Raw genomic sequence first — 26,462 nt, 5'->3', positions numbered from 1 at the left:
AAGTTACTGATTACAATTTTGGAAAGGTAATGGATTACATTTAGAAAGTAACCTACCCAGCCCTGCCTGCAGCTTTGAGTAATGAGCTGTATATAAGTAAGATATATATATGGTAATATGGTAATATTCAAGTGAGTGTGCACACATGCGTTTGAGCGTGCGTGTGTAAGCGCGTGCGTGTGTGTGTTACCTGTACTCCTCCTGAGTGAAGATGGGGATCCTGGAGGGCTGGAGGACAGTGATCTCCACCAGGGTTCGGTTCTCCTTCACTGGCTCTCCATCGTCAAACGCTATCACCACCAACTGAGAGGACACACACACACAAGCACACACAGACATTACTGATTTCTTCTTGAATCAACCACAATGCCTGTTCGCCAGCTGTTTCTGCATGCATGACAATGAATAACAGAGAAGTTTGAAATGGCACAAACAGGCCTGGGAACCAAGCTCCAACCCACCCAGAGAGAGTGTAGGAATCTATCGACCCAACATTCTTAGACCAGGGAGACGAGACAGAGACAGAAAGCAAGACAGAGTCAGAGTGAAAGAGAGAGAGTTTGTCCTTATTACAACCTAATATCCTTCAGCAACATGCTCCTCCCGTTCGCTGCCAAGGTTACAATGAGCTGAGGTCAGCTCCACATACACTCAGATGACCTTCTGTGGGAGTATAATGTCAGGAACTTAATATGCATGCACATATTGGTTTAGTCACAGGTGGAGTCTGTGCAATGGCCTGATGAATAAGGACATGATGAAGGTATTGTGAGAAAGTTCCAAAAAGAGTCCATTAGCTCAATATGTGCACCCTTTTGACCAATTAGAAATAATAATAAAGTGCACAGATAATGTACACTATTTCTGTACAGTACGTGAGGAAAGGTGTACAGTACATATGTACTTTAAGACTCAAAAAATATATACACTACCGGTCAAAAGGTTTAGAACACCTACTCATTCAAGGGTTTTTCTTTATTTTTACTATTTTCTACATTGTAGAATAATAGTGAAGACATCAAAACTACAAAATAACAATATATGGATTCATGTAGTAAAAGTGTTAAACAAATCAACATATATTTTATATTTAAGATTTTTCAAATAGCCATCCTTTGCCTTGATGAAAACTTTGCACACTCTTGGTATTCTCTCAACCAGCTTCACGAGGAATGCTTTTCCAATAGTCTTGAAGGAGTTCCCATATGTGCTGAGCACTTGTTGGCTGCTTTTCCTTCACTCTGCCGTCCGACTCATCCCAAACCATCTCAGTTTGTTTGAGGTCGGGGGATTGTGGAGGCCAGGTAATCTGATGCAGCACTCCATCACTCTCCTTCTTGGTTAAATAGCCCTTACACAGCCTAGAGGTGTGTTGGGTCATTGTCCTGTTGAAAAACAAATGATAGTCCCACTAAGCCCAAACCAGATGGGATGGCGTATCGCTGCTGAATGCTGTGGTAGCCATGCTGGTTAAGTGTGAATTGTAAATAAATCACAGACAGTGCCACAAGAAAAGCAACCCCACACCATAACACCTTCTTCTCCATGCTTCACGGTGGGAAATACACATGCGGAGATCATCTGTTCACCCACAACGTGTCTCCCACGTTGGAACCAAAAATCTCCAATTTGGACTCCAGACCAAAGGACAAATTTTCACCGGTTTAATGTCCATTGTTCGTTTTTCTTGGCCCAAGCAAGTCTCTTCTTATTATTGGTGTCCTTTAGTAGTGGTTTCTTTGCAGCAATTTGACCATGAAGGCCTGATTCATTCAGTCTCCTCTGAATAATTGATTTTTAGATGTGTCTGTTACTTGAACTCTGTGAAGCATGTATTTGGGGTGCAATTTCTAAGGCTGGTAACTCTAATGAACTTATCCTCTGCAGCAGAGGTAACTCTGGGTCTTCCATCCCTGTGGTGGTCCCAATGACAGCCAGTTTCATCATAGCGCTTGATGGCTTTTGCGACTGCACTTGACATTTTTCGGATTGACTGACCTTCATGTCTTAAGGTAATGATGGATTGTCGTTTCTCTTTGCTTATTTGAGCTGTTCTTGCCATAATATGGACTTTGTCTGTCACCAAATAGGGATATCGTCTGTATACCCGCCTACCTTGTCACAACACAACTGATTGGCTCAAACACATTAAGAAGGAAAGAAATTCCATAAATGTACTTTTTAGAATGCACAAGTGCTAATTGAAATGCATTCCAGGTGTCTAACTCATGAAGCTGGTTGGGAGAATGCCAAGAGTGTGCAAAGCTGTCATCAAGGCAAAGGGTGGCTATTTGAAGAATCTCAAATATAAAATATATTTTGATTTGTTTAACACTTTGTTGGTAACTACATGATTCCATGTGTTATTTCATAGTTTTGATGTCTTCACTATTATTCTACAATGTAAAGAATTGTAAAAATAAACAAAAAATCTTGAATGAGTAGGTGTTCTAAAACTGTTGACCGTCAGTGTGTGTGTGTGTATATACAGTATATATATATATATATATATAAAAAGGAAAGAAAGACACAGTATGATTTAATCTGTGCACGTTTCTGACCCACTGGTCTGCATTAGATCTCAAAGTGCAACTGTACTATACAAATCATCCATCATCATCATCATCATCATCATACCTTGAAGGTGACGCTGGGCTGTTCGTTGAGGTTGACCCTGGTGATGACCCTCCCAGATCCCTTCTCCACGTCAAAGATGCTACCGCTGTAAGGTGATTGGTCCTCGTCCACTCTGTAACGCACCAGACTGGCTGGAGTACCCTGGGACAGAAACACAGGGGCAAGACAGACATGTTAGGTGAGTGAACTCCTCTATTTTATGTGTGTTTTGTCCTATATTTTTATTTTATTTTTAATTTTTAATCCAGCCTCTGTCCCCGCAGGCCTTTCACCTTTTGGTAGGTCGTAATTATAAATAAGAATTTGTTCTGAACTGACTTGCCTAGTTAAATAAAAGTTAAATAAAAAACCACAAATATTTTTACTTTTGATTTTGTATATTGCTCAAGGGGACAGCAGTGATGCTATGATATTTTATTAGTATTTTCACACAGGTGGGTTGAAGTAGTCTGAAAGAACTGACTTACAGTTTGCTTTACTCTAACTCTACAGTAGCTTGAGAAGCTAACGGATCCCCAATTCCCCTGACCGGGTCACGAACCTAGGTCGTGAATATGACTCATGGGTGTGTTTTCCGACTTCGCTATTGCCTCCGGCAGGTACTCTCCATGCAAGTGAACCTCGATGAACTACCTCTGCTACACTGTGACTACACGACAGGGTCTCATCCCCTCATTACCAGTAGGAGGACAGCTCATCACATTACCCTTTACTGTATTCATAGATGAAACCCATCATCTCTTGGGGTTAAATAACACCCACCCTATCCCTCCATCCCCAAATCAAATCCACTTTCAGGTATTGATGAAAGCTGGGACTTTAATATGGCCCTTTAATTAAGATTAATAATGCTTTCAGATAGCTGAGTATCTCATAACTATCTTTTTCAATTATACCACTTTCAAGCTCCACATCCCCCCCCCCACACTTTTTTTTCTTACTGTCTTCTAATAGAAGATAATACTTCAGTGCCCTTCAGCAGAACTGAGAATGCGGGACTTGATAAAGCCTAATGGGTTTTCTGTGCTGTAGAGTCAAACTGGGCAGAACTGAGCAAATGCGGGGGTTAGAGATGTTAGATCCCTTGGGTGGTTTACTCACACAAATACATCTGCCGAAGGTTGTGGGAAATCATCAGAGAGAGCTTACGGATACACTGAGGGGCATGTGTGTAACATCCAGGCTGTGTGCGTAGAATACGGCATTTGTGTTAGATCCAAACTGAGCATAATAAGAACAGAAACCAAATGCCTTTTTGTTTGGCAACTGCACACTGCACCTACCAAATATTGTAACAAAAGTGTCAGCATTCTGTCTGAATTTGCATTTCAGTTGAACATAATGGCATAGGCTAAGTACGGTATCTTGCCCAGGGGCAACCAATAAAGGCACACCATTTCGGATTCCAACACCAGTCATATGCTGTTCCTTAACATGTAAGGCCAAGCTTTGACTTTGAAATATTACTAAGAAGTAGAACCCCAGGCCATTTGGCCACTGCAGTGTGAGTTGAAAGGCCAAACAAGCCCTCAGGATCAGAGACCATGCACCTATTTAAAATAAACATTTATAAAAATGAGATTATGTCCTCTCCCCCATTTCCCTTCCCCTATAAACTGTGCAGTTCAGTATCAACATTTCCAGTTTCCACATTTGACATTCAATGGCAGGTCTCATACTGGTTCCAAGACAGCAGTACTATGGGGATTGCCTTGACTGTAGATACAGTAACATCTTACTATATCTACTAGTGCTTTCAGGTTTACAGCAACTCCCCTTGTCTGGCTTTTTGCTCACAGACCATAAATATTTTATGCCTTCTGCTGGGGAAAACACTCACCAAAAATGGAGATATTTACCACTTTGACATCTAAGAAATGTATGTTGGGACTAGGGCTGTGGCGGTCATAAAATTTTGTCAGCTGGTGATTGTCAAGCAAACAGCTGCCGGTTACACGGTAATTAACCGTTATTATTTACATAAACACGTTTGGTATCTTGTGACTTCCATGCATAGCCAACAAGCCACTGACGCAGACCTTTGAAACTTCTACATTTTAAAAAGTCTGATAAAGAAATGTAATATAGCCAACACCTTCACAATGAATCCATTATGTATTTTAGACAGGTCTAAAGAAACATGATATGAAGAAAATGTAGTCTATTTCAGAAGAACAGAATTGCATACTCAGAGTTGTCCTTATGTTAGGTCCTGTTGTGGCTATTGCATATGGGTGTGGGCTACACTAGTTAATTTAGCAGACAAGATCTGCTTAGAATACCGTGGCATTATTTTGTATTATTTTAGATGTGACTAATTTCAGGAAACTAGGCGTGTCATGTGTCACTACTTCACAGGAGAGCCATTTGAACGTAAACTTTTTAAAATTTGTATAAAAATGTGTTTTGGCAGAAATACCTTCAGGAACTTTCATGTGCCTTAATATCAAACGTGTATGCAATCTGTAAATACAAATAAAATTGCTATATTACGAGCCTAGTTGGTTAAGTCACAGAAAAAGTGAGGAGCCTTCCCTAGCCATGATTGCCTGAGTTAATGGGTGGGCTGGACAAGCCGAGAGATGAGTTCAGATTAGTCTGGCATGTAGCATGCTTCTGTCTATAACATGAGCTGCTCAGTATATGTAGGTAATCCTTCTAACATAACTTTTTGAAAGATATTACATAGTAGAACTGAAAAGGTGTTGCTCTCCACTTTGTTTTGAAAGTTTTGAAATCAGTGGAATGCACAGTGGAATTAGAGTATGATATTCTGCCGTTTGATTGCAAATGTGCAGACGGAGTCGAAAAGAGAACACACAGAAGGCTGTTGTATAAAACACCTGTCTCCGGATTACATCTTCAAACTAAGGCAACCATGGCATCCGTGACAGAGAGGGAGAAGCATCCATCCATGTATTTGGGTAAGATAGTCTAGCTAACTACATGTTCAGATATGACATATTTCAAATGTTGTCAGAAAGTTGTTTTAATTTCAAGTTAAAGAGTACTGTTAGCTAGCTAGCTAACGTTAGCTGGCTGGCTCGCAAGCTAACTGTCCTTACTGTCCTGTAAGGATCCAAATAGGTCAGATCAGATCAGCTTTGCAATAAATAAGTTCAGCCAGACCCACTTTCACCCGCAGAGGAGGGAGAAGGGAGCTGGTGGGGGGTTGACAGCCCACACTATGTTGGAGAGAACATCCCTCTCCAAATTCACACAGGAATGTGCCATTCTTTCACAGACATTTTCCAGCTGAAAATCTAACACGTTCTGGAGTGAATACTGGAACAATATTTCTAACATAGAACTTGGGGAATGGTAAGAGGCGATCTAAGGAATAATAATGTAATTTCGGTTGTTATTTTGTGATGTCATTAAAAATGTTATAAAGGAAATACTGTAACTTGAAAAAAATATTGTGATTTGCGACACAACGAAATAAACAATAGAGCATAATATGAAATGCTAGACATTTTTCTATCATCACACAATATATATCGTCATATCGCCCAGCCCTACTAAATAATATACAGTATGTGTGAAATGAGTTTTGATTTAGAATGGACCATTATCTATGCACTTATATAGCCAATGGAGGATGCTTTTCCCGTGGTTAATTTTTGTGCCAGCCAGGTAGGCTATGCTCCTGTTGTAAAGAAAAGCAATGTGCTTAATATTAAAACATTTATAAATAAATACAGTAAGCTTAGCCTATAGAAAGCTGATGGGATCCTCCTCTTTTAAGAAGAGGCCCTCAAAAAAAGTGTTTTGTTTTACAGCCTGGAATCGAATCAGGGTCTGTAGTGACACCTCTAGCACTGAGATGCAGTGCCTCAGAATGCTGCGCCACTCGGGAGCCCCGAGGACTTTAATAATAGGTATTCATTACACTTCTCTAATTGATTTCCTTCAGTTCTAGTCGGCAATAAGATGAGACGCTTCCGTATATGCCTTTGTATTCTCAGCCTTTGTCTCTACATGGAATCAAGACGAAATGAACATTTGAATAAGTGTTTTGAACTGTATGGTGCAGCCCAAAACACAGAACAGTTCATGTCAGAGATTGAATTCCATTTCTGTTCTCCGTCCCTGTTTCCCTCATCAGCTCTGCTGTGGAAAGGAGGCACAACTGTTACTGTGCTTACTTACTTACAGACAGACAGACAGACAGACAGACAGACAGACAGACAGACAGACAGACAGACAGACAGACAGACAGACAGACAGACAGACAGACAGACAGACAGACAGACAGACAGACAGACAGACAGACAGACAGACAGACAGACAGACAGACAGGACAATACACATGCACAGAGATGCTGGTTAACTATGTTGCGTGAAATGTTCAGATCCACACGGTTGTGATTGACAGGCTCAGAGTGAACCCCAGGGACGTGTACTGTTCCTCTGCTACAAACACCACGGAGGCCCCCTACCCTGGAGGGCACACAGCCAGCAGGAGGTCCTTTCACACCAAGTTCCAGTCCAGTCTACAATTACTGGCCGTTTCTCCAGACCCCCGGGAGGGTATAACGAGCAGATAGATTCGAGAAGCGTCAGATGAGGATTGTGTCTGATGGCTGCAATGTTTTAGATGGACACAATTCACACAAGAGTCAAATATAATGATGCAGACTATAAAAAAAGGCATGCCATTCAATTATATAAAAATCCTTGCCAAAGAGACTGCCAGGGAGAGAAAGGAAAGAGAGGGATACAGACCAGGTTAGAAAATAGACAACAGACCTCAAGACATGATGTAACTATGCTGAGCACTTGTTATAATGAAAAACAACTCCAATCTCAAAAGAAAAGAAAAGAGAGGGAGCATGTGAGGTAGAATACTGACTCACCTACAGGGCTATAAAATATTTAGGTGATTGCACCGCCAATAAACCCACCTTCCTTTGGCATAGGGTTGATGAAGCTGAACCACATTTTTTGGGGGACAAAATAACCTTGTTCTCTAGCATTTATTAGATTCCAAATGTGTCTGTGCTTTATCGTAATGGCCTTGTTGCCCTATTGACAGAGCGAACGGGAAGCAGTAAAAGTTAGCTAGAGTGCGGTGTGAGGCATTACAAAAACCTATACTGATTTCCCCCTGCCCCTGTACAGCCTCGCCTGTGATAGGGAAATCATTTCTGAGTGCAACAGGGTGTCAAAATGATGGTGCTGTATGGTGTAATTTCATTCCTCTGGTTTGCAGCCGGGCAAAAGAATATAGGTATATTCCAGGAAGTCGGTGTGGAACTGCTCAGCCATGGCAAAGCCAATGAAGACAGAGACAGATAAACAGAAGGGTGAGACTGGAACAGTGTGTTGTTTAACATACTTAACAGAAATAATCATCACATTATGACAACTGTGGGAACAGAACAGATGCAACACAATCAGGTAGCTATTTTTACAAAGAGAACATTGGTTCTTGCTGGTAGTGCTGTATTTCACTATGCTGTGTAATAAACAATAGTTTGTGTAATCAGCTGTGATGCCTTAAGCGGTGGAAATCACTGCTCTCTTTAACAAGGGTTCTCAAAGTGGGGTCCGCAGAAGCACTGCATATACACTAAACGACCAAAATCATGGGTATTAAAGGGGAATGGAAACACTATGATTTAGAACGACGGCGAACTGTAAATCGTCATATTGGCATTGTTGCGTCACTGGCAGGAGAGAACATTTTGGAACTCACAAAAATGGCTGAATTTACCGAGTCGCTCCGAGTCTGAGAATGAAATCTGTCTGGATGGTGGCTGTATTACATCCAGTCAGTGGTTCCTGTCAATCTGTCTGGATGGTGACTGTATTACAGCCAGTCAGAGGTTCCTGTCAATCTGTCTGGATGGTGGCTGTATTACATCCAGTCAGTGGTTCCTGTCAATCTGTCTGGATGGTGACTGTATTACATCCAGTCAGAGGTTCCTGTCAATCTGTCTGGATGGTGACTGTATTACATCCAGTCAGAGGTTCCTGTCAATCTGTCTGGATGGTGACTGTATTACATCCAGTCAGAGGTTCCTGTCAATCTGTCTGGATGGTGGCTGTATTACATCCAGTCAGAGGTTCCTGTCAATCTGTCTGGATGGTGGCTGTATTACATCCAGTCAGAGGTTCCTGTCAATCTGTCTGGATGGTGACTGTATTACATCCAGTCAGAGGTTCCTGTCAATCTGTCTGGATGGTGGCTGTATTACATCCAGTCAGAGGTTCCTGTCAATCTGTCTGGATGTTGACTGTATTACATCCAGTCAGAGGTTCCTGTCAATCTGTCTGGATGGTGGCTGTATTACTTCCAGTCAGAGGTTCCTGTCAATTTGTCTTGGTTACGATGTATTTATTGGATGTGTCGGTGCTCAATATATATAATCAGTATCCTATAACGATGTTTATCATCAGCGCTGTTTGGCGCGTTGGTAACACATTTACCTTTAGATTAGACGACTAGAGTTCCAATCGCAGACAGCATCATGATTCATGAAATCTCATTCTAACCAATAATGGGGCGTGCTCTTTATAAATACATTGTGATTTCGTTTCGGTATCAGACTAACTTTGCTTTTTTTTGATTGCAGAGCATATAGGCTGACAGTTTATCGCCAGCTCACCCTATGGGCACAAGAGAGAATTGGACGATGTCTCTGCTTGTGTCGTTTCTTCCATAAAGTGTGCATAGCCAGAAGCAAAGGCATTGAGCAAAAGTTTGAATAAAACCAGTTCATTTGGTAAATCTAGCCTAGCGTAAGACATAGACCTAATGCCTGCGCCTTATGTCAAAATAGTATTAGTTAGCTTGTTCACTATAACAACAGGTTCAAGCGTAACCAGAAAAACTTGCTTTGAAGATAAAACTACTTTCAGTGTGCACTAATCCCATACCCCTGTCGCTAGAGTAGTGCCGCTCTGTACCATCACTCATTCATATATCTTTATGTACATATTCTTTATCCCCTTACACTTGTGTGTATAAGACAGTAGTTTTGGAATTGTTAGTTAGATTACTTGTTGGTTATTACTGCATTGTCGAAACTAGAAGCACAAGCATTTCGCTACACTCGCATTAACATCTGCTAACCATGTGTATGTGACAAATAAAATTTGATTTGATTTGATTTAGTGACTTCAACTAGCTTTGACCTCCATCTATTGGAAAGGAATAGTAACTACATTGGGCAGCTAGTCAGAGTCAAAGTAGACATTAATAATATATGCCATTTAGCAGACGCCTTTATCCAAAGCGAACTGGGCACATGGTAGTGGAAACAGATCATAGAAACAAGATTACAATTTTGATGTCATAGATGGTCAGTCTTCGCATCTATAGCTCTGTCTATGAATTTGAGAGTGGTTACATTTCTCCAGCCCAATCCCTTAGCTTTTTACCAAAAGAGGAGCAGGGAGTGCCTTTTTTTATTGTTTCTACTGCTGATTGCCACTTTAAGAAGTTAAGATGCAGATTAAATACACACCAAAATATGTTACAGATACTATGAAAATGTCCCATCACTCAGACAGTTAGTGGATACACAGCATCCAGCACAGCAAACAATCAATCAAATATATTTTACAAAAGCTTTTTTTACATCAAAATAATAACCACAGTGGTTATAGAGGGTGCAACAGTTCAACACCTCAGGAGCAACTGCTTTTTATTTCTGAGCATTAATAGGTTGAGAGAGAGAGTCGAAACAGCAGAACCGGGACAAGGTAGCACATCCATTGAAACGGGTAAAAAAAAAATCTGTGGAAAAACAATTCCACTCCGATTCCCTTTATGTATGGGTGTATCTTTGAATTCGCTGTTGAATGGCCTGTTCCTCCTCCATTTTCGGAACACCATCCCGCTCCCCCAAAGTGATTGATAGTATATCTTAGTTTGCACTGTGATGATTGTGATTCTGCGAGTTCACTGATCTCACTCTCCGTCAGCTCCATCTGTGGCGTATAGGGGCAGGACTCGTTTGCATACTGATGATCGTGAGCTCAATCTAGCTGGGCCCTGAGCTCTTTAGTGATGGTCCCGGTGGACCTCTTCTCCACCGCAGCACAGGAACACTCTGGCACCCAGGGGTCAGTTTGGCATGCTATACTAACCGTTCTTTCCTGTAGGTAGAAAACAATTAAGGCATTTATTAGGCTATAGTTATATTCAAGAGTCACTGCATATACTTGAAATAGACAATAGCCTTAGACATAACATGTATTTGCATGTACCACCTGCCTCCTGCACAGTCTCCTCCAGGATTAAAACATTTTCAGGGATGAAGATGTCATCTTGAAAAGAAACAAATGTTTTGTTAAGACAACTGAACTCACATCAGTTGGAATTAACAAGCTACCTGTTGTATGCGTTGTCAACACACACACACACACACACACACACACACACACACACACACACACACACACACACACACACACACACACACACACACACACACACACACACACACACACACACACACACACACACACACACACACTTCAGCAAACATTAGGTATGTCAATTTCCGTCTAGCTAATGAGGTGGAGCTAACAAAACATTACAAAAACAAATCTGTCAACAACATGTATTACAGTACTAGACTATTTGAGGTGGAAGCTAGCTACAGTAACTAACTTTACCTAATAACAGGAGTACACCGATAAACTGTGTTGCAATTTTAGTTGCAGTTGAGTTGCTTGCCAACGTTATTTGCTGGGAGGTGTAACACAAAACACTTCAGATGCAATTAGCTAATTACCTTCAACTAGAGTTGCAACAAAGTTGTCCAGTGTCTAACGCTAGCCTAGTCAACAACAGTCATGACCGGTTAAAGTTACCTCTGGGGCTCCATTGCATTGACTCGTGTCGCCTCCTCCGCTCAGTCGCTTTTGATGATGGTCGGTCGGTAACCCCTACACCATAACCCTCTAAATGTCAAACGGAGGCGCAAGCAGAGGGCTTCAACGTGGGCCTATGACTCCTCTCCATTCGGAAACTCCCGGTTGCCGCATCGAAAGTGCCCTTCATCTCGAAGTCTGCCTCCGCAAAATGCTGTCTACAGATCCTGTTCTTCGATTCACTCTCAATACCACAGACAATTTGCTGATTCCTGCCAGTGATGCCAGTGGCGCCGGTCGTTACTATGGCAATTTAAAATGGCGCTGACCATAGCTCAAATAAACCTTGTCGGCAATCAAAATACTAAATATAGAGATGTTTTTGTGTTAAATGCACATGTTTAGTGTTAATGGATTGAATACATCTCTTTGTTTAGATTTACTTCCGAAAGTGTTCCATTTCCCTTTAATATGGAGATGGTCACCCCCTATGCTGCTAGAACAGCCTCCCAATCTTCTAGGAAGGCTTGCCACTAGATGTTGGAACATTGCTGCGTGGACCTGCTTCCATTCAGCCACAAGAGCATTAGTGAGGTCGGGGACTGATGTTGGGCGATTAGGCCTGGCACGCAGTCAGCCTTCCAATTCATCCCAAATGTGTTCGATTGGGTTGAGATCAGAGATCTGGGCAGGCCAATCAAGTTCCTCCACACTGTTGTCCACAAACCATTTCTGTATGGACCTCGCTTTGTGCACGGGGCATTGTCATAACGAAACAGGAAAGGGCCTTCCCCAAACTATTCCCATAAAGTTGGAAACACAGAATCGTCTAGAATGTCATTGTATGCTGTAGCGTTAAGATTTCCCTTTAATTGAACTAAGAGGCCTAGCCTGAACCTTGAAAAGCAGCCCCAGACCATTATTCCTCCTCCCCAAACTTTACAGTTGGCACTATGCATTCGGGTAGGAAGCGTTCTCCTGGCATCCGCCAAACCCAGATTCGTCCATCGGACTACCAGCTGGTAATGCGTGATTCATCACTCGCATTTCCACTGCTCCAGAGTCCAATGGCGGCGAGCTTTACACTACTCCAGCTGATGCTTGGCATTGTGCATGGTGAACTTAGGCTTGTGTGCGGCTGCTCGGCAATGGAAACCCATTTCATGAAGCTCCTGACGAACAGTTCTAGTGCGGACGTTGCTTCCAGAGGCAGTTTGGAACTCGGCAGTGAGTGTTGCAACCGAGGACACAATTTTTGCTCTAGAAGCTTCAGAACTTGCCAGTCCCGTTCTGTGAGCTTGTGTGGACTACCAATTCACGGCTGAGACTTTGTTGCTCCTAGACGTTTCCACGTCACAATAACAGCACTTACTGTTTACCACTCTAGCAGGGCAGAAATTTGACAAACTGACTTGTTGGAAAGGTGGCATCCTAAGACGGTGCCACGTTGAAAGTCACTGAGCTCTTCATTATGGGCCATTCTACTGCAAATGTTTGTCTATGGAGATTGCATGGCTGAGTGCTCGATTTTATACACCTGTCAGCAACGAGTTTAGCTGAAATAGCCGAATCCACTAATTTGAAGGGGTGTAAAAACAGCTGCATTGGACATTTAAAAAATGTTTGGCCAAGGGATCAGTGGAATAAGTTTCTACAATTTATGTTCTTAACCCTGGGCAACATGGGCCTGGGAGGCTCATAGGGATATTGGTATCTACAGTACTCCACCAATAATTTAAGCTTTAAATCTGCAGTTCTCTCTGCCTCATGGAAAATTTGTAGAATTTCAGGATATTAATGTTAAAGCTGCAACAAGAAAATATATCTCTGCCCCATTATTTCTTGAAAACTGAAAAAGAGGCGGGCCATTAAAATATTCTTTCCCAGGGTCCGAGACCGGGTTCAATTGGCAACGCACTGCCAAGGTCATAGTAAAACCAAAGACAGTACAGAATGAAGAAACGGTTTCTCCAATAGAAATCCCTGATCACACTTGGCTAAACGTTGGCTATCTAAGCTCATGTGCAGAAGCATGTCATCAGGTATAATGGTCGTCTTGCACCGAACAGCACATTTGCAGGCCGAAAATGAATATTTTCACGAGGTTGGAGTAATAACATGTTCAACTACTTAAGACATTGACTCGAATCTAGGTTGTGCCTTTAGCTTGAGAAAATGAACAAATAAGGAAGCATTTTTTATTTCTCTCATTGACACTGGCCTGGTCTGCTTGGTCTGTTTCACAAGCGTTCCCGGAAGTATTGTGATGTTGCACCTCTGGGTTTAGAAACTCCTTGGATGATATTTTTATCATCTCACTTGAGTTGTGTTCTAATTATGAGGGGTTCCCTGATGAATTTGCTATCACAAAAGGGGTCCCCGGCCCCAAAAAGTAAAAAAAAACGTTGTTTTATAAAACCAATACATATTAATCTTAATATGAATCATTAGTCACAGAGAGATCAGTGAAACTCACAGGAGGGTCTTGGTCCTCAGCGAACACAGTGGCGATGACCGTTCCCTTCTCTGCGTTGGGGGCCACCAGGCCCTTGTACAGCGCTTGGCTAAACACCGGGGAGAAGTCATTCATATCCTGTGAATAAAAAGAAAAGGAATAGATACATTAAGTACTGTAGTCTACTATGAATGTTACATTTTACATTTTTGTATCCCCAACACTTAAAAAACAAAAAAGAGAAAGTTGGTCAATTTATTTTATACACTGTGATTGGAACTGCTATCTGCAAGTCTAGCTGACAAAGTTCTGTGGGAGCATTATTATGTGAATTAATGTCTCAAGATACTTAATTCCAAATAATGGAAATGTTGAGGAAACCAAGGTAATTGGCCTTTGCAAGATGTGTATGGTCCCAGGCATTGCTCTAGGACAGTGGTACATATTTCATATCTGATTGTAAACTCATTCGTTTCAAGTTTCACTATTTTGTGCACACGTACAGTAAAATGCCATTCCTGCAAGCTCCAAACCCAACATTACAGTAATCAATATTAACGTAGCACTAAAAATAACAAGGTAGAACAAAAACAAAAACTGAACTGTAAACTGTACCGAACGTCAACTTAAACGTATTGAAGAACGATCTGGCCTAAATGGCCATGTACTCTCTAGGTTTCTTCCTTTCTATGGTTTTTCCTAACCTCTGTGCATCTACAATGCTTGCTCTTTTACTTAAATTGAATTATTTTGCTGCTATATAGTTCGCTACATACTTCAGTCAAAAGTAGGGAGGTTGTAAAAAAACAAAGTGATCAGCGATCGGATTATCTCCAACCAATCAGAGTATCAAAGCCAATTACGAATTATCAGTCCGCAACCGTTCTAGTAAATGGCCCAATCCATTGGTTTCTGAGAACAATCAGAACGGCTAGAATGTTTTTCTGTTCTAGAAATCATCGGGAATGTACTCAGATTCAGACAATGCGGAGAAGAAATGAACATCCGTGGCTATTATATAATTGGACCATTTTCCTGTCCTGATAAGCATTCAAAGTGTAACGAGTACTTTTAGGTGTCAGGGAAAAAGTATGGCATAAAAAGTAAAGTATTTTCTTTAGGAATGAAGTGAAGTAAATGTAAAAGTTGTAAAAAATAAAAATAGTAAAGTAAACTACAGATACCCCCCCCCATAAATGAAGTAGTACTTGAAAGTATTTTTACTTAAGTACTTTACATCACTGCTCATTTGAAATAATTAACACACTACCACGTAGGGCTGCCTGATATGGTCAAATAATTTAGGATGTATTTTTAACCAAATGTTGCAATCGCAAATTGACTTAGAATTAGAGCAAAACTGTAGTAATCATGGAAATAGAATGACTATTCTAATTCTATAGTTAGAATATAATAGTGTGCACTTTGAATAGTGTTGTTTGAGATGACAATGAGTTATTGTGACAGGGTAGGAACTAAAGTGTTGATAGCTGTTTTCTAGGGGACCCTATAATCATATAATTCTTCATGTAGCTAACGTATTCTTGCTTTGCATATTCCTCATTGATTTAGAAGATACTGTTGCACAAACAACATGCTGATTTAGGTCTACACCATCACTGGTATCAGGCTGTATTAGCTCTTACTCAGTACAGTTATTAGTTAGCTAGCTAGCTATTAGCATTAGCGGCTAACAATTAGCGTCTCACAAGATTTTGGGCAACTTGCTAAGAAAAGACAAACTAGCTGTTTGCTGATGTATGAAACACAAGCTAATAGTGTCATTATAGAACGCTAGTGGATTTATATTAAGAAGAAATGTGAAAACAGCATTGTTGTCATCAACATTGTTGCATGTGCTGCATTGATCATGCAGACCAAACACAAGTGTCTCGTGGTTGAGGACCATCAAATGTGCTCCTTGAGTGAAAGGGGGCGGGGCGTGCCTAGGTCTGTGTGGAAAGTGGCACGGAGAGAAAGAGCGGAGAGAGATCACTCAAGTAGCGAAGTAAACTATAAAAATTGACATTACACATTTAACAAACCAAACATTCAAATACCGGTATAGAAGGTAAAGTAAAACCCCAAACCGGTCCCTGCATCAATACCGGTATATCATAAAATACGGTATCCCGCCCAGCCCAACACCTACCCATAATATGGACTTGGCTTTTGGCTTTTGCAACTGCACTTGAAATTTTTCAGACTGACTGACCTTCATGTCTTAAAGTAATGATGGATTGTCGTTTCTCTTTGCTTATTTGAGCTGTTCTTGCCAGTGACAGTTCTAGACCATTTCAACTGGGGGGGGCCAAGCTGGGGCCGGTTGTACTGTTAGAGGGGCCAGTTACATTAGACGTTATTGTTGTCATCGTTTTCTTCAGGCATTAGCAGGCAAAAGACCATGTTCATAATCATCATTGCCACTGTCTAATAACGGATGTAAAAAATAGAATGATAGCAAAAATGATTTCATACTCCACATTTAGGGGGGGCCACAAGGGGTCACACTGCACCCCCCCCCCCCCCCAGAACCGCCACTGGTTCTTGCCATAATATGGACCAACCCTACCTTGTCACAACACAACTGATTGGCTCAAACGCATTAAGTTAGGAAAGAAATTCCACAAATGAACTTTTAACAAGGCACACCTGTTAATTTAAATGCATTCCAGGTGACTACCTCATGAAGCTGGTTGAGAGAATGCCAAGAGTGTGCAAAGCTGTCATCAAGGCAAAGGGAGGCTACTTTTATCAATTTCAAATATAATATATATTTAGATTTGTTTTAGACCTTTTTGGTTACTACATGATTCCATATGTTATTTCACAGTTTTGATGTCTTCACTATTGTTCTATAATGTAGAAAATAGTTAAACTAAAGACAAACCCTTTAATGAGTAGGTGTGTGCAAACTTTTGACTGGTACTGTATATTTGCAAACATTTCTAAAAACCTGTGTTCATTTTGTCAATATGGGATACTGTGTGTAGATTGATGAGGAAAAATAATAATTTAATCAATTTCAGAATAAGAATGTAACGTCACAAAATGTGGAAAAAGTCAAGGGGTCTGAATATTTTCCCGAATGCACTGTACATATACAATTAAAGATATTGAACAACACATTGATTCATATGATATAACGACATTTCTGATGATATGGTTGAAGTGGGCCGGTGCTGACCGGCAGAGAGAAGAGCCGTTGACACAAGTGCCCTTGAACAAACCATCTGATTTAACCATACCTAGAGGATCTTAATGTGAAAGGAAAAGACTCATTCACAGACACGTGTCCAGTCCATCTATATGCAGCTTGCGTTCTGTTGAGCTGACAAACAGTGATTCAGTGCTTCTGCTTTCAATAACAAAGTCTTGCCATGGTGTTGTCCTCTGTTTGTAGAGGTGGAGAATACACACACACACACAAGCACGCTCTATCAGCTTCTACCATGTGTTTTCAGAAAGGGCGAGAAACGTTTGTGAGTTACACACACACACACACAAGCACGCTCTATCAGCTTCTACCATGTGTTTTTAGAAAGGGCGAGAAACGTTTGTGAGTTACACACACACACACACAAGTACGCTCTATCAGCTTCTACCATGTGTTTTCAGAAAGGGCGAGAAACATTTGTGAGTTACACACACACACACAAACACAAGCACGCTCTATCAGCTTCTACCGTGTGTTTTCAGAAAGGGCGAGAAAAGAGGGAAACGTTTGCGAGTTTATTTCTCAACCCAAGGACACAGGTAGACTACACAATCTCACCACGAGGTCTTCCATGGAAACGAAACCTTTCTAAAAACAAACACAAGAAAAAATTAAACGCAAAAGACTTAAAAAGCCTCGGCAGGTGTAATATGGAGGGAGGAAGGAAGGAATGGCATTGTGCCTCCTCCATCTCCACTCCTAGGAACCCAGTGTGAATACATTCGTCCCGCCTTAATCCATGCTGGCCCTATCAAAAATCTGCCAGCAGGATGTGATCCTATCAAACACTGTTCCTGGGTGACTACAAGGAAACTGCATCAAACTGTCCTTATCGAAGGACAAACTCACTCTACAGCTAGGATGGGCCTGCAGAGGAACAACATGAAGGACCAAGCTTCCCTTGCCATCCTGGCAGTATTGTGAATGCAGAGTGGAAGTCAGCGGATCTGCCATCGGGCTAAATAAAACCCACATACACCCTGAAAAAGCAAATGCACTGTTTTCTGTCCAACTCAGTGGGTGAAGTGTGAGACCAGGGGATGTTCTATATCATGAATATAGTCACAGTTAAAAGGTGTTGTTACGCATGCACACACTCACGTACACACACACACATACACACAAACAGAGCGAGACACAGTGTGCCAAAACAGGAGGCGTTTAATCCCTTAGTTTCGATTGAGCGGCTAATCTCATGAAAGGTTGGAAAGGGAACGCATGCGTCTGGAAATCCTCACATAATTGCAGTCACAAAGCTAATGAGTCATTCAGCCCTGGAATAGCACCGGGCTAACACGACCGCTAGAAAGCCACACTGGCTTTGGATATGTGCTCAGCCTTGGATCAGCCATAACAAAAACACAATCAGGACTGCAATTAAAGTGTCTCCTAGCTGGCCTATCTGAATGATGCCATCAATAAATTGAGTTCACAGCATATACAGTGGGGCAAAAAAGTATTTAGTCAGCCACCAATTGTGCAAGTTCTCCCACTTAAAAAGATGAGAGGCCTGTAATGTTCATGATAGGTACACTTCAACTATGACAGACAAAATGATTTTAAAAATCCAGAAAATTACATTGTAGGATTTTTTATGAATTTATTTGCAAATTATGGTGGAAAATAAGTATTTGGTCAATAACAAAAGTTTATCTCAATGCTTTGTTATATACCCTTTGTTGGCAATGACAGAGGTCGAACATTTTCTGTAAGTCTTCACAAGGTTTTCACACACTGTTGCTGGTATTTTGGCCCATTCCTCCATGCAGATCTCCTATAGAGCAGTGATGTTTTGGGGCTGTTGCTGGGCAACACAGACTTTCAACTCCCCCAAAAGATGTTCTATGCTATGGTGTTGAGATCTGGAGATCTAGGCCACTCCAGGATCTTGAAATGCTTCTTACGAAGCCACTCCTTCGTTGCCCGGGCAGTGTGTTTGCGATCATTGTCATGCTTGTCATGCTGAAAGACCCAGTCACGTTTCATCTTCAATGCCCTTGCTGATGGAAGGAGGTTTTCACTCAAAATCTCACTATACATGGCCTCATTCATTCTTTCCTTTACACAGATCAGTCGTCCTGGTCCCTTTGCAGAAAAACAGCCCCAAAGCATGATGTTTCCAACCCCATGCTTCACAGTAGGTATGGTGTTCTTTGGATGCAACTCAGCATTCTTTGTCCTCCAAACACGACAAGTTGAGTTTTTACCAGAAAGTTATATTTTGGTTTCATCTGACCATATGACATTCTCCCAGTCTTCTTCTGGATCATTCAAATGCTCTCTAGCACACTTCAGACGGGCCTGGACATGTACTGGCTTAAGCAGGGGGACACGTCTGGCACTGCAGGATTTGAGTCCCTGGCGGCGTAGTGTGTTACTGATGGTAGGCTTTGTTACTTTGGTCCCAGCTCTCTGCAGGTCATTCACTAGGTTCCCCCGTGTGGTTCTGGGATTTTTGCTCACCATTCTTGTATCATTTTGACCCCACGGGGTGAGATCTTGCATGGAGCCCCAGATCGAGGGAGATTATCAGTGGTCTTGTATGTCTTCCATTTCCTAATAATTGCTGCCACAGTTGATTTCTTCAAAACAAGCTGCTTACCTATTGCAGATCCAGTCTTCCCAGCCTGGTGCAGGTCTACAGTTTTGTTTCTGGTGTCCTTTGACAGCTCTTTGGTCTTGGCCATAGTGGAGTTTGGAGTGTGACTGTTTGAGGTTGTGGACAGGTGTCTTTTATACCGATAACAAGTTCAAACAGGTGCCATTAATACAGGTAACGAGTGGAGGACAGAGGAGCCTCTTAAAGAAGACGTTACAGGTCTGTGAGAGCCAGAAATCTTGCTTGTTTGTAGGTGACCAAATACTTATTTTACACCATAATTTGCAAATAAATTCATAAAAAATCCTACAATGCGATTTTCTGGATTTTTTTTCTCATTTTGTCTGTCATAGTTGAAGTGTACCTATGATGAAAATTACAGGCCTCTCTCATCTTTTTAAGTGGGAGAACTTGCACAATTGGTGGCTGACTAAATACTTTTTTGCCCCACTGTATTGACATAATACCATGACTGCTATTCATCTAGCGCTGAAGTACTTTGCCTGCTGGGGGGCAAAGTTAACTACTTGTTTGTAATATCATCACATCACCTCTTGAAGAGCATAGTCAGAACTATAAATCACCGATTATTCCTTGCAAAAAAAAACATTGCGCATATTTAGCTCTATCATCAGAGTTATGCAGCAAGTAACTACATGCTTTTAATGATCAGTAAGCATCAATTGATCGTGTAATTTAACGGGCAAAGTACTTTAGCTCTACATGAATAGCAGTCATGGTATTATGTCATTATATACTGTGAACTCAATTTAATGATCACCTCATTCAGATAGGCCAGCTAAGAGACTTTTGAATTGCAGTCCTGATTGTGTCTTTGTTATGGCTGATCCAAGGCTGAGCACATATCCAGAGCCACTCTGCCTGCTGCCCTTAGACTTCACATCACTTATTTAACAATCACTTGAAAATGGCACATACGTCAAATTGAACGCTCTGCACCGTAGTGTGACATTTTATTGATAACGACATATATCTCGTCTAAAGATAACTGTAACTACTGCTCCTGGCACTGAAACAGTATTGCTTTGTTGCCTTTTGCCAGTACTACTTCTGCCTGGAGACCATGAGGTGAAAGGATTTGGAAACATAAAGTGTTTATTCATCCTAATCAAAGGAGTTTACTAACTCCAGCACACCTTCCTCAGTAACTGCAGAGCAGGAGACACACAGTGAATAAAGCGTTATGCCGACTATGACTATCACTTCTACAGTGCTGGTTCTATGGATCCTTCACCATCACTGATGGTCCTTAGGGACTATGATGGTACATACTATTGCGAAATGTAAAGCAACAAGTGCTTTTTCCTTGATGAGGGCTATAACTCGTTTATTCTTCAAGCACTAGCCTACTTGTCACCACCATGAGTGGAAACAAGTGAGAGTGAAGTAACAGGGACAATGTTTTTCACCAAGTAAATGTACACATACTCAGAATTGTAGAAGGTGATATGGTGCTGCTAGTGATAGACACATTTAGAGACAGACAATGTAGTTTAAACAAAGTTTACATACATTATACACAACAAGGTAGAGTGAGTATAGCTATAACAGAATGAGCTAATATACAGTGTTTATACAGTTGATATACAGCAAATGTACAAACTGACGGAGGCGCAACTCAATATTAGGAAGGTGTTCCTAATGTTTGGTATACTCAGTGTGTCTAAATGCAGAGAAATGGACAGAGTGCAACTGCATTATAGTGCAGTTATTTTGTGTATAGTTCAGAGATGTCTTGATGCGTGTGCAGCATAGAGTGCATATTCCTTTAGTCTCTATAGGCCAGATGGCCAGTTGGTGAGGGCCACTATTCAGGTGATGGGAGGTTTTGACCTGAACCGCCTGCCAGAGGTGAATTTTTGGAGGAGGGAGTGACCGGGGTTGGAAGGGTCACCCTGAGCCGATGACCCTCTCTGTAGACTTGTATTTTTTTTATTTTTTATTTCACCTTTATTTAACCAGGTAGGCTAGTTGAGAACAAGTTCTCATTTGCAACTGCGACCTGGCCAAGATAAAGCATAGCAGTGTGAACAGACAACACAGAGTTACACATGGAGTAAACAATTAACAAGTCAATAACACAGTAGAGAAAAAAAACGGGAGTCTATACACATTGTGTGCAAAAGGCATGAGGAGGTAGGCGAATAATTACAATTTTGCAGATTAATAACACTGGAGTGATAGATGATCAGATGGTCATGTACAGGTAGAGATATTGGTGTGCAAAAGAGCAGAAGAGTAAATAAATAAAAATAGTATGGGGATGAGGTAGGTAAAAATGGGTGGGCTATTTACCGATAGACTATGTACAGCTGCAGCGATCGGTTAACTGCTCAGATAGCAGATGTTTGAAGTTGGTGAAGGAGATAAAAGTCTCCAACTTCAGCGATTTTTGCAATTCGTTCCAGTCACAGGCAGCAGAGAACTGGAACGAAAGGCGGCCAAATGAGGTGTTGGCTTTAGGGATGATCAGTGAGATACACCTGCTGGAGCGCGTGCTACAGATGGGTGTTGCCATCGTGACCAGTGAACTGAGATAAGGCGGAGCTTTACCTAGCATGGACTTGTAGATGACCTGGAGCCAGTGGGTCTGGCGACGAATATGTAGCGAGGGCCAGCCGACTAGAGCATACAAGTCGCAGTGGTGGGTGGTATAAGGTGCTTTAGTGACAAAACGGATGGCACTGTGATAAACTGCATCCAGTTTGCTGAGTAGAGTGTTGGAAGCAATTTTGTAGATGACATCGCCGAAGTCGAGGATCGGTAGGATAGTCAGTTTTACTAGGGTAAGTTTGGCGGCGTGAGTGAAGGAGGCTTTGTTGCGGAATAGAAAGCCGATTCTTGATTTGATTTTCGATTGGAGATGTTTGATATGAGTCTGGAAGGAGAGTTTACAGTCTAGCCAGACACCTAGGTACTTATAGATGTCCACATATTCAAGGTCGGAACCATCCAGGGTGGTGATGCTGGTCAGGCGTGCGGGTGCAGGCAGCGAACGTTTGAAAAGCATGCATTTGGTTTTACTAGCGTTTAAGAGCAGTTGGAGGCCACGGAAGGAGTGTTGTATGGCATTGAAGCTCGTTTGGAGGTTAGATAGCACAGTGTCCAAGGACGGGCCGGAAGTATATAGAATGGTGTCGTCTGCGTAGAGGTGGATCAGGGAATCGCCCGCAGCAAGAGCAACATCATTGATATATACAGAGAAAAGAGTCGGCCCGGGATGAACCCTGTGGCACCCCATAGAGACTGCCAGAGGACCGGGCAGCATGCCCTCCGATTTGACACACTGAACTCTGTCTGCAAAGTAATTGGTGAACCAGGCAAGGCAGTCATCCGAAAAACCGAGGCTACTGAGTCTGCCGATAAGAATATGGTGACAGGACAATGCATTGCAGTTTACCCTTGCAGGGGCAGACCCAAACAAGATGGTGATGGAGGAGGTGAGGATTGACTCAACGATTGATGGGTAAAACAGGATCAAGATTGAATGGGAGATGTTCAATTTTGTTTTTAGCTGTGTCAAGTAGTACATCTGCTGGTGTGCCTTATTGGTGACCGCTGTGATGTTAACCTCCCACTTGAGGTTGTGGGAGATGATGGTCCCCAGGAATTTGAATGATTCAGCAATGCTACAGTAACAGCTGAGCCATCAATCTCAAGGGGGAGAGATGGTGAGGGGCATTTTCTGAAGTCAACTACCATTTCCACAGTTTTGTCTGTGTTGTATTCCAGTTTATTGCGACTGCACCAGGCCATTAGCCGGTCGACCTCTCCACGTTGGTGAGGAGACCGAGCAGAGTAGTGTCATCTGTAAACTCGAGTAGTTTGACAGATGCGTTGTTGGAGGTGCAGTCATTGATGTAGAATGAGTAGATTAGAGGTGAGAGCACGCATCCTTGCAGCATTCCGGTGCTAAGGGATAAAGAGTCCGAAAGGTGTTTTCCCAGCTTCACATGTTGCGTCCTGTTGGTCAGGAAGTCAGTGATCCACTGACAGATGGAGCTGGACACGTTCAGCTGGGAGAGTTTGTATTGTAGCAGTTATGGGTATTGAACGCAGAGATAAAGTCCACAAACAATATCTTTGCATATGTCTATGGGTTATCGAGGTGCTTAAGGATGTAGTGTAGGCCCCTGTTAACAACATAGTCCACAGACCTGTTAACTCTGTAGGCGAACTGCAGTGGGTCACACAGTGGGAGGGGGGAGTGAATACACAGTGAATACAGAGCTTCAGCTGGTCTTACCGTGATCCGAACAGTGACGGTGGCCTCGCCGGGGGGCATTGTCCCTGCCTGGTCCACGGCCTCCACCTGGAAGGTATAGTTGGTCCCCATGCCCATACTAGCCAGGTCCTCAAAGTCCAGCGTCTGCAGGACCAACAGCTCGCCCGAGATCGGGTTCACTGAGAAAAGCTTCCTGGCCTCCGCAGATTTGATACGGTATGTTACGTTAGAGAACAGGTCTGCATCCACCGCCTGTGACAGAGGGAGAGAGAGGGATGAGAGACAGACAGACAGACAGACAGACAGACAGAAAGACAGACAGACAGACAGACAGACAGACAGACAGACAGACAGACAGACAGACAGACAGACAGACAGACAGACAGACAGACAGACAGACAGACAGACAGACAGACAGACAGACAGACAGACAGACAGACAGACAGACAGACAGACAGACAGACAGACAGACAGACAGACAGACAGACAGACAGACAGACAGACAGACAGACAGACAGGGATGGAGGGACTGAAATCGCAATGAAATGAGAAATGGTATAGGTGTGAATGCTAATTTGTTTAAACAGTGTAAAGTGCTTCTACTATGTAGAAATGTAATACAATTAATACAGGCACTGATCAAATGAATCCAAAGGAAATTGTTTAGTTGGCCCTTTATAAGTAAAATTATTAAGATCAAAGGAGGAGTTATGCTAGCGGCAGAGAAATATGATTATAGAAATGCATGTACACAAACACACACACACACAAACACAGCAACCAAAATCCTGATTAGAAAAGATATCCAACCGACACCTGAGAATAAAAAGTCAATGTGATCTGTGGGAGTGAGAATCTTTCAGGTGGAAGGCTTTGATGTGGAGATGTGACGGAAGTAACAATATACAACAATATAAAAAGATAAAATACATTTATAAATAAATAGAAAAGAGAACACATATAATCCCTCCAGAGGAGAGAGGCGGGGATCAGAGATTCATCTGCCTGCAATGGCTGTCTGTCACTGGGCCTTCTTTACAGACAGGTGTCACTCCCACTACCAACCCCATCCCTGTCTGCTTCTGTTCTGGTTGAAGATGTTGTTCGTTTTTCTTGGGAGATTAGTGTTGTCACGGTTGCAGGTGTCAGTCACTCATCCACTCCCCCCTCCCTTGCATTATTCCCTTGTGATTTGAGTAATATGTCACTCAGAATAGGTCTACAATTACTTCCCCACTGCCCCGGCTTTGCTTTGGTGCTCGCTTGGGTATTCCCATGGTTCTCTTCCTCAGCACACACTACAAGAGGATATGCTTGACAGTAGGGCTGCACGATTAATCAAATTCAGATTGAAATTGCGATAATGATAGGTCAATATTCATATCGCAAGAGGCTGCGATTATCTATTTGACGCTCAGTTAATACAACAAAAACTAGACTACGGCCCTCCTACAATGAGATCCGCTAGACTTCGTTCATTCCCTCCCTACATGCATAGAGGATGCTGACCAATCACATTTGCATTACATGCACATGCTGGCCAATCACAAGCGTCCCCGCTTAGAGGGTGCAGTTAGATGCTGGTGAGGAGAGGAAGGGCTGAGTGCTGCTAGTGCTAACGAAAAAACATCCCGCAGACAAATAAGAATATATCACATAGCCAAAGACATGATTCCTATTTGCAGAGTCAACAAAGATGGCGTCAAGAAGATGATTAACAAGCTGGACAGGAGATACAAGATTCCATCTCGTACATATGTCTCCCAAATCACAATCGCCACACTGTATAGCAAAATTAAGGGAGAAGTTGAAACAGAGCTCACACATGTTGATTATTCCTTGACTACAACATACATTTGGAAGTAGAACAGCCGAGCCCTAAATTAGTTTGACAGTACACTATATTGATGAGATGTTTCATCTGAAAGGACGGTGCTTGGAAACATCATAGGCCAGAAGATCACACAGGATAAAACATTGCTCTGGGTTTGTGAGAAACTTTAATTGCCTGGGTCGCAATTGAAAATCGCAATTCATAATCGCAATATCCGTCAAAAAAAAGGCACAATTATACATTTTGTCCAAATCGTGCAGCCCTACTTGACAGTGTCGAATCTACCTGAGACACCTTCCATCAAGTTCCAAGGCACTCAGGGTTTATCAAGCATTACATTATCGTTTGTTTTTTTACCCCTTAAGCCTGATTCAGAGCTTTGATGAGAAACTGGCTTTTAGTCTTACTCCATTTGAGACTTAAGACACCCAGAGAGTTCTTACAGACCAGACTCCTCAGATAGTAAAATATAAGTGTTTTACCCTCCATTGTGTGTGTGAAACACTAAAGAGCCTGGAAGCTTATGGCAGTTGAAATGGAGGCCAAATCGCCTGATAGCTGTAGACGCTTTGACGTTAAATGATGTTAAAGGGGGCATTTAATAGTCAAGCTGTTTGAAGCCGTTACTGTTCTGTGCAAGGCCTG

General features: G+C 42.1%; 1 protein-coding gene across 4 annotated transcripts in view; it reads right to left on the bottom strand.

The window, feature by feature from the left end:
- Positions 1 to 26,462, bottom strand: part of LOC109889942 (protocadherin-15-like) — a 266,187-nt gene that overhangs the window by 76,114 nt on the left and 163,611 nt on the right. For all 4 annotated transcript variants that reach the window (XM_031823570.1, XM_031823571.1, XM_031823569.1 and 1 more), the window contains exons 21-24: positions 24,005 to 24,235; positions 13,943 to 14,059; positions 2,638 to 2,778; positions 191 to 303 (exon numbers count right to left, since the gene is read on the bottom strand). In XM_031823570.1, coding sequence (XP_031679430.1) covers positions 191 to 303; positions 2,638 to 2,778; positions 13,943 to 14,059; positions 24,005 to 24,235 — 602 coding nt within the window. The remainder of the gene's footprint in view (positions 1 to 190; positions 304 to 2,637; positions 2,779 to 13,942; positions 14,060 to 24,004; positions 24,236 to 26,462) is intronic.

This window comes from Oncorhynchus kisutch, linkage group LG4 (assembly GCF_002021735.2).
Source record: "Oncorhynchus kisutch isolate 150728-3 linkage group LG4, Okis_V2, whole genome shotgun sequence".
NCBI lineage: Eukaryota > Metazoa > Chordata > Actinopteri > Salmoniformes > Salmonidae > Oncorhynchus > Oncorhynchus kisutch.
The sequence above is the reverse complement of the archived record's forward strand: the minus strand, read 5'-3'. Positions and strand labels throughout refer to the sequence as shown.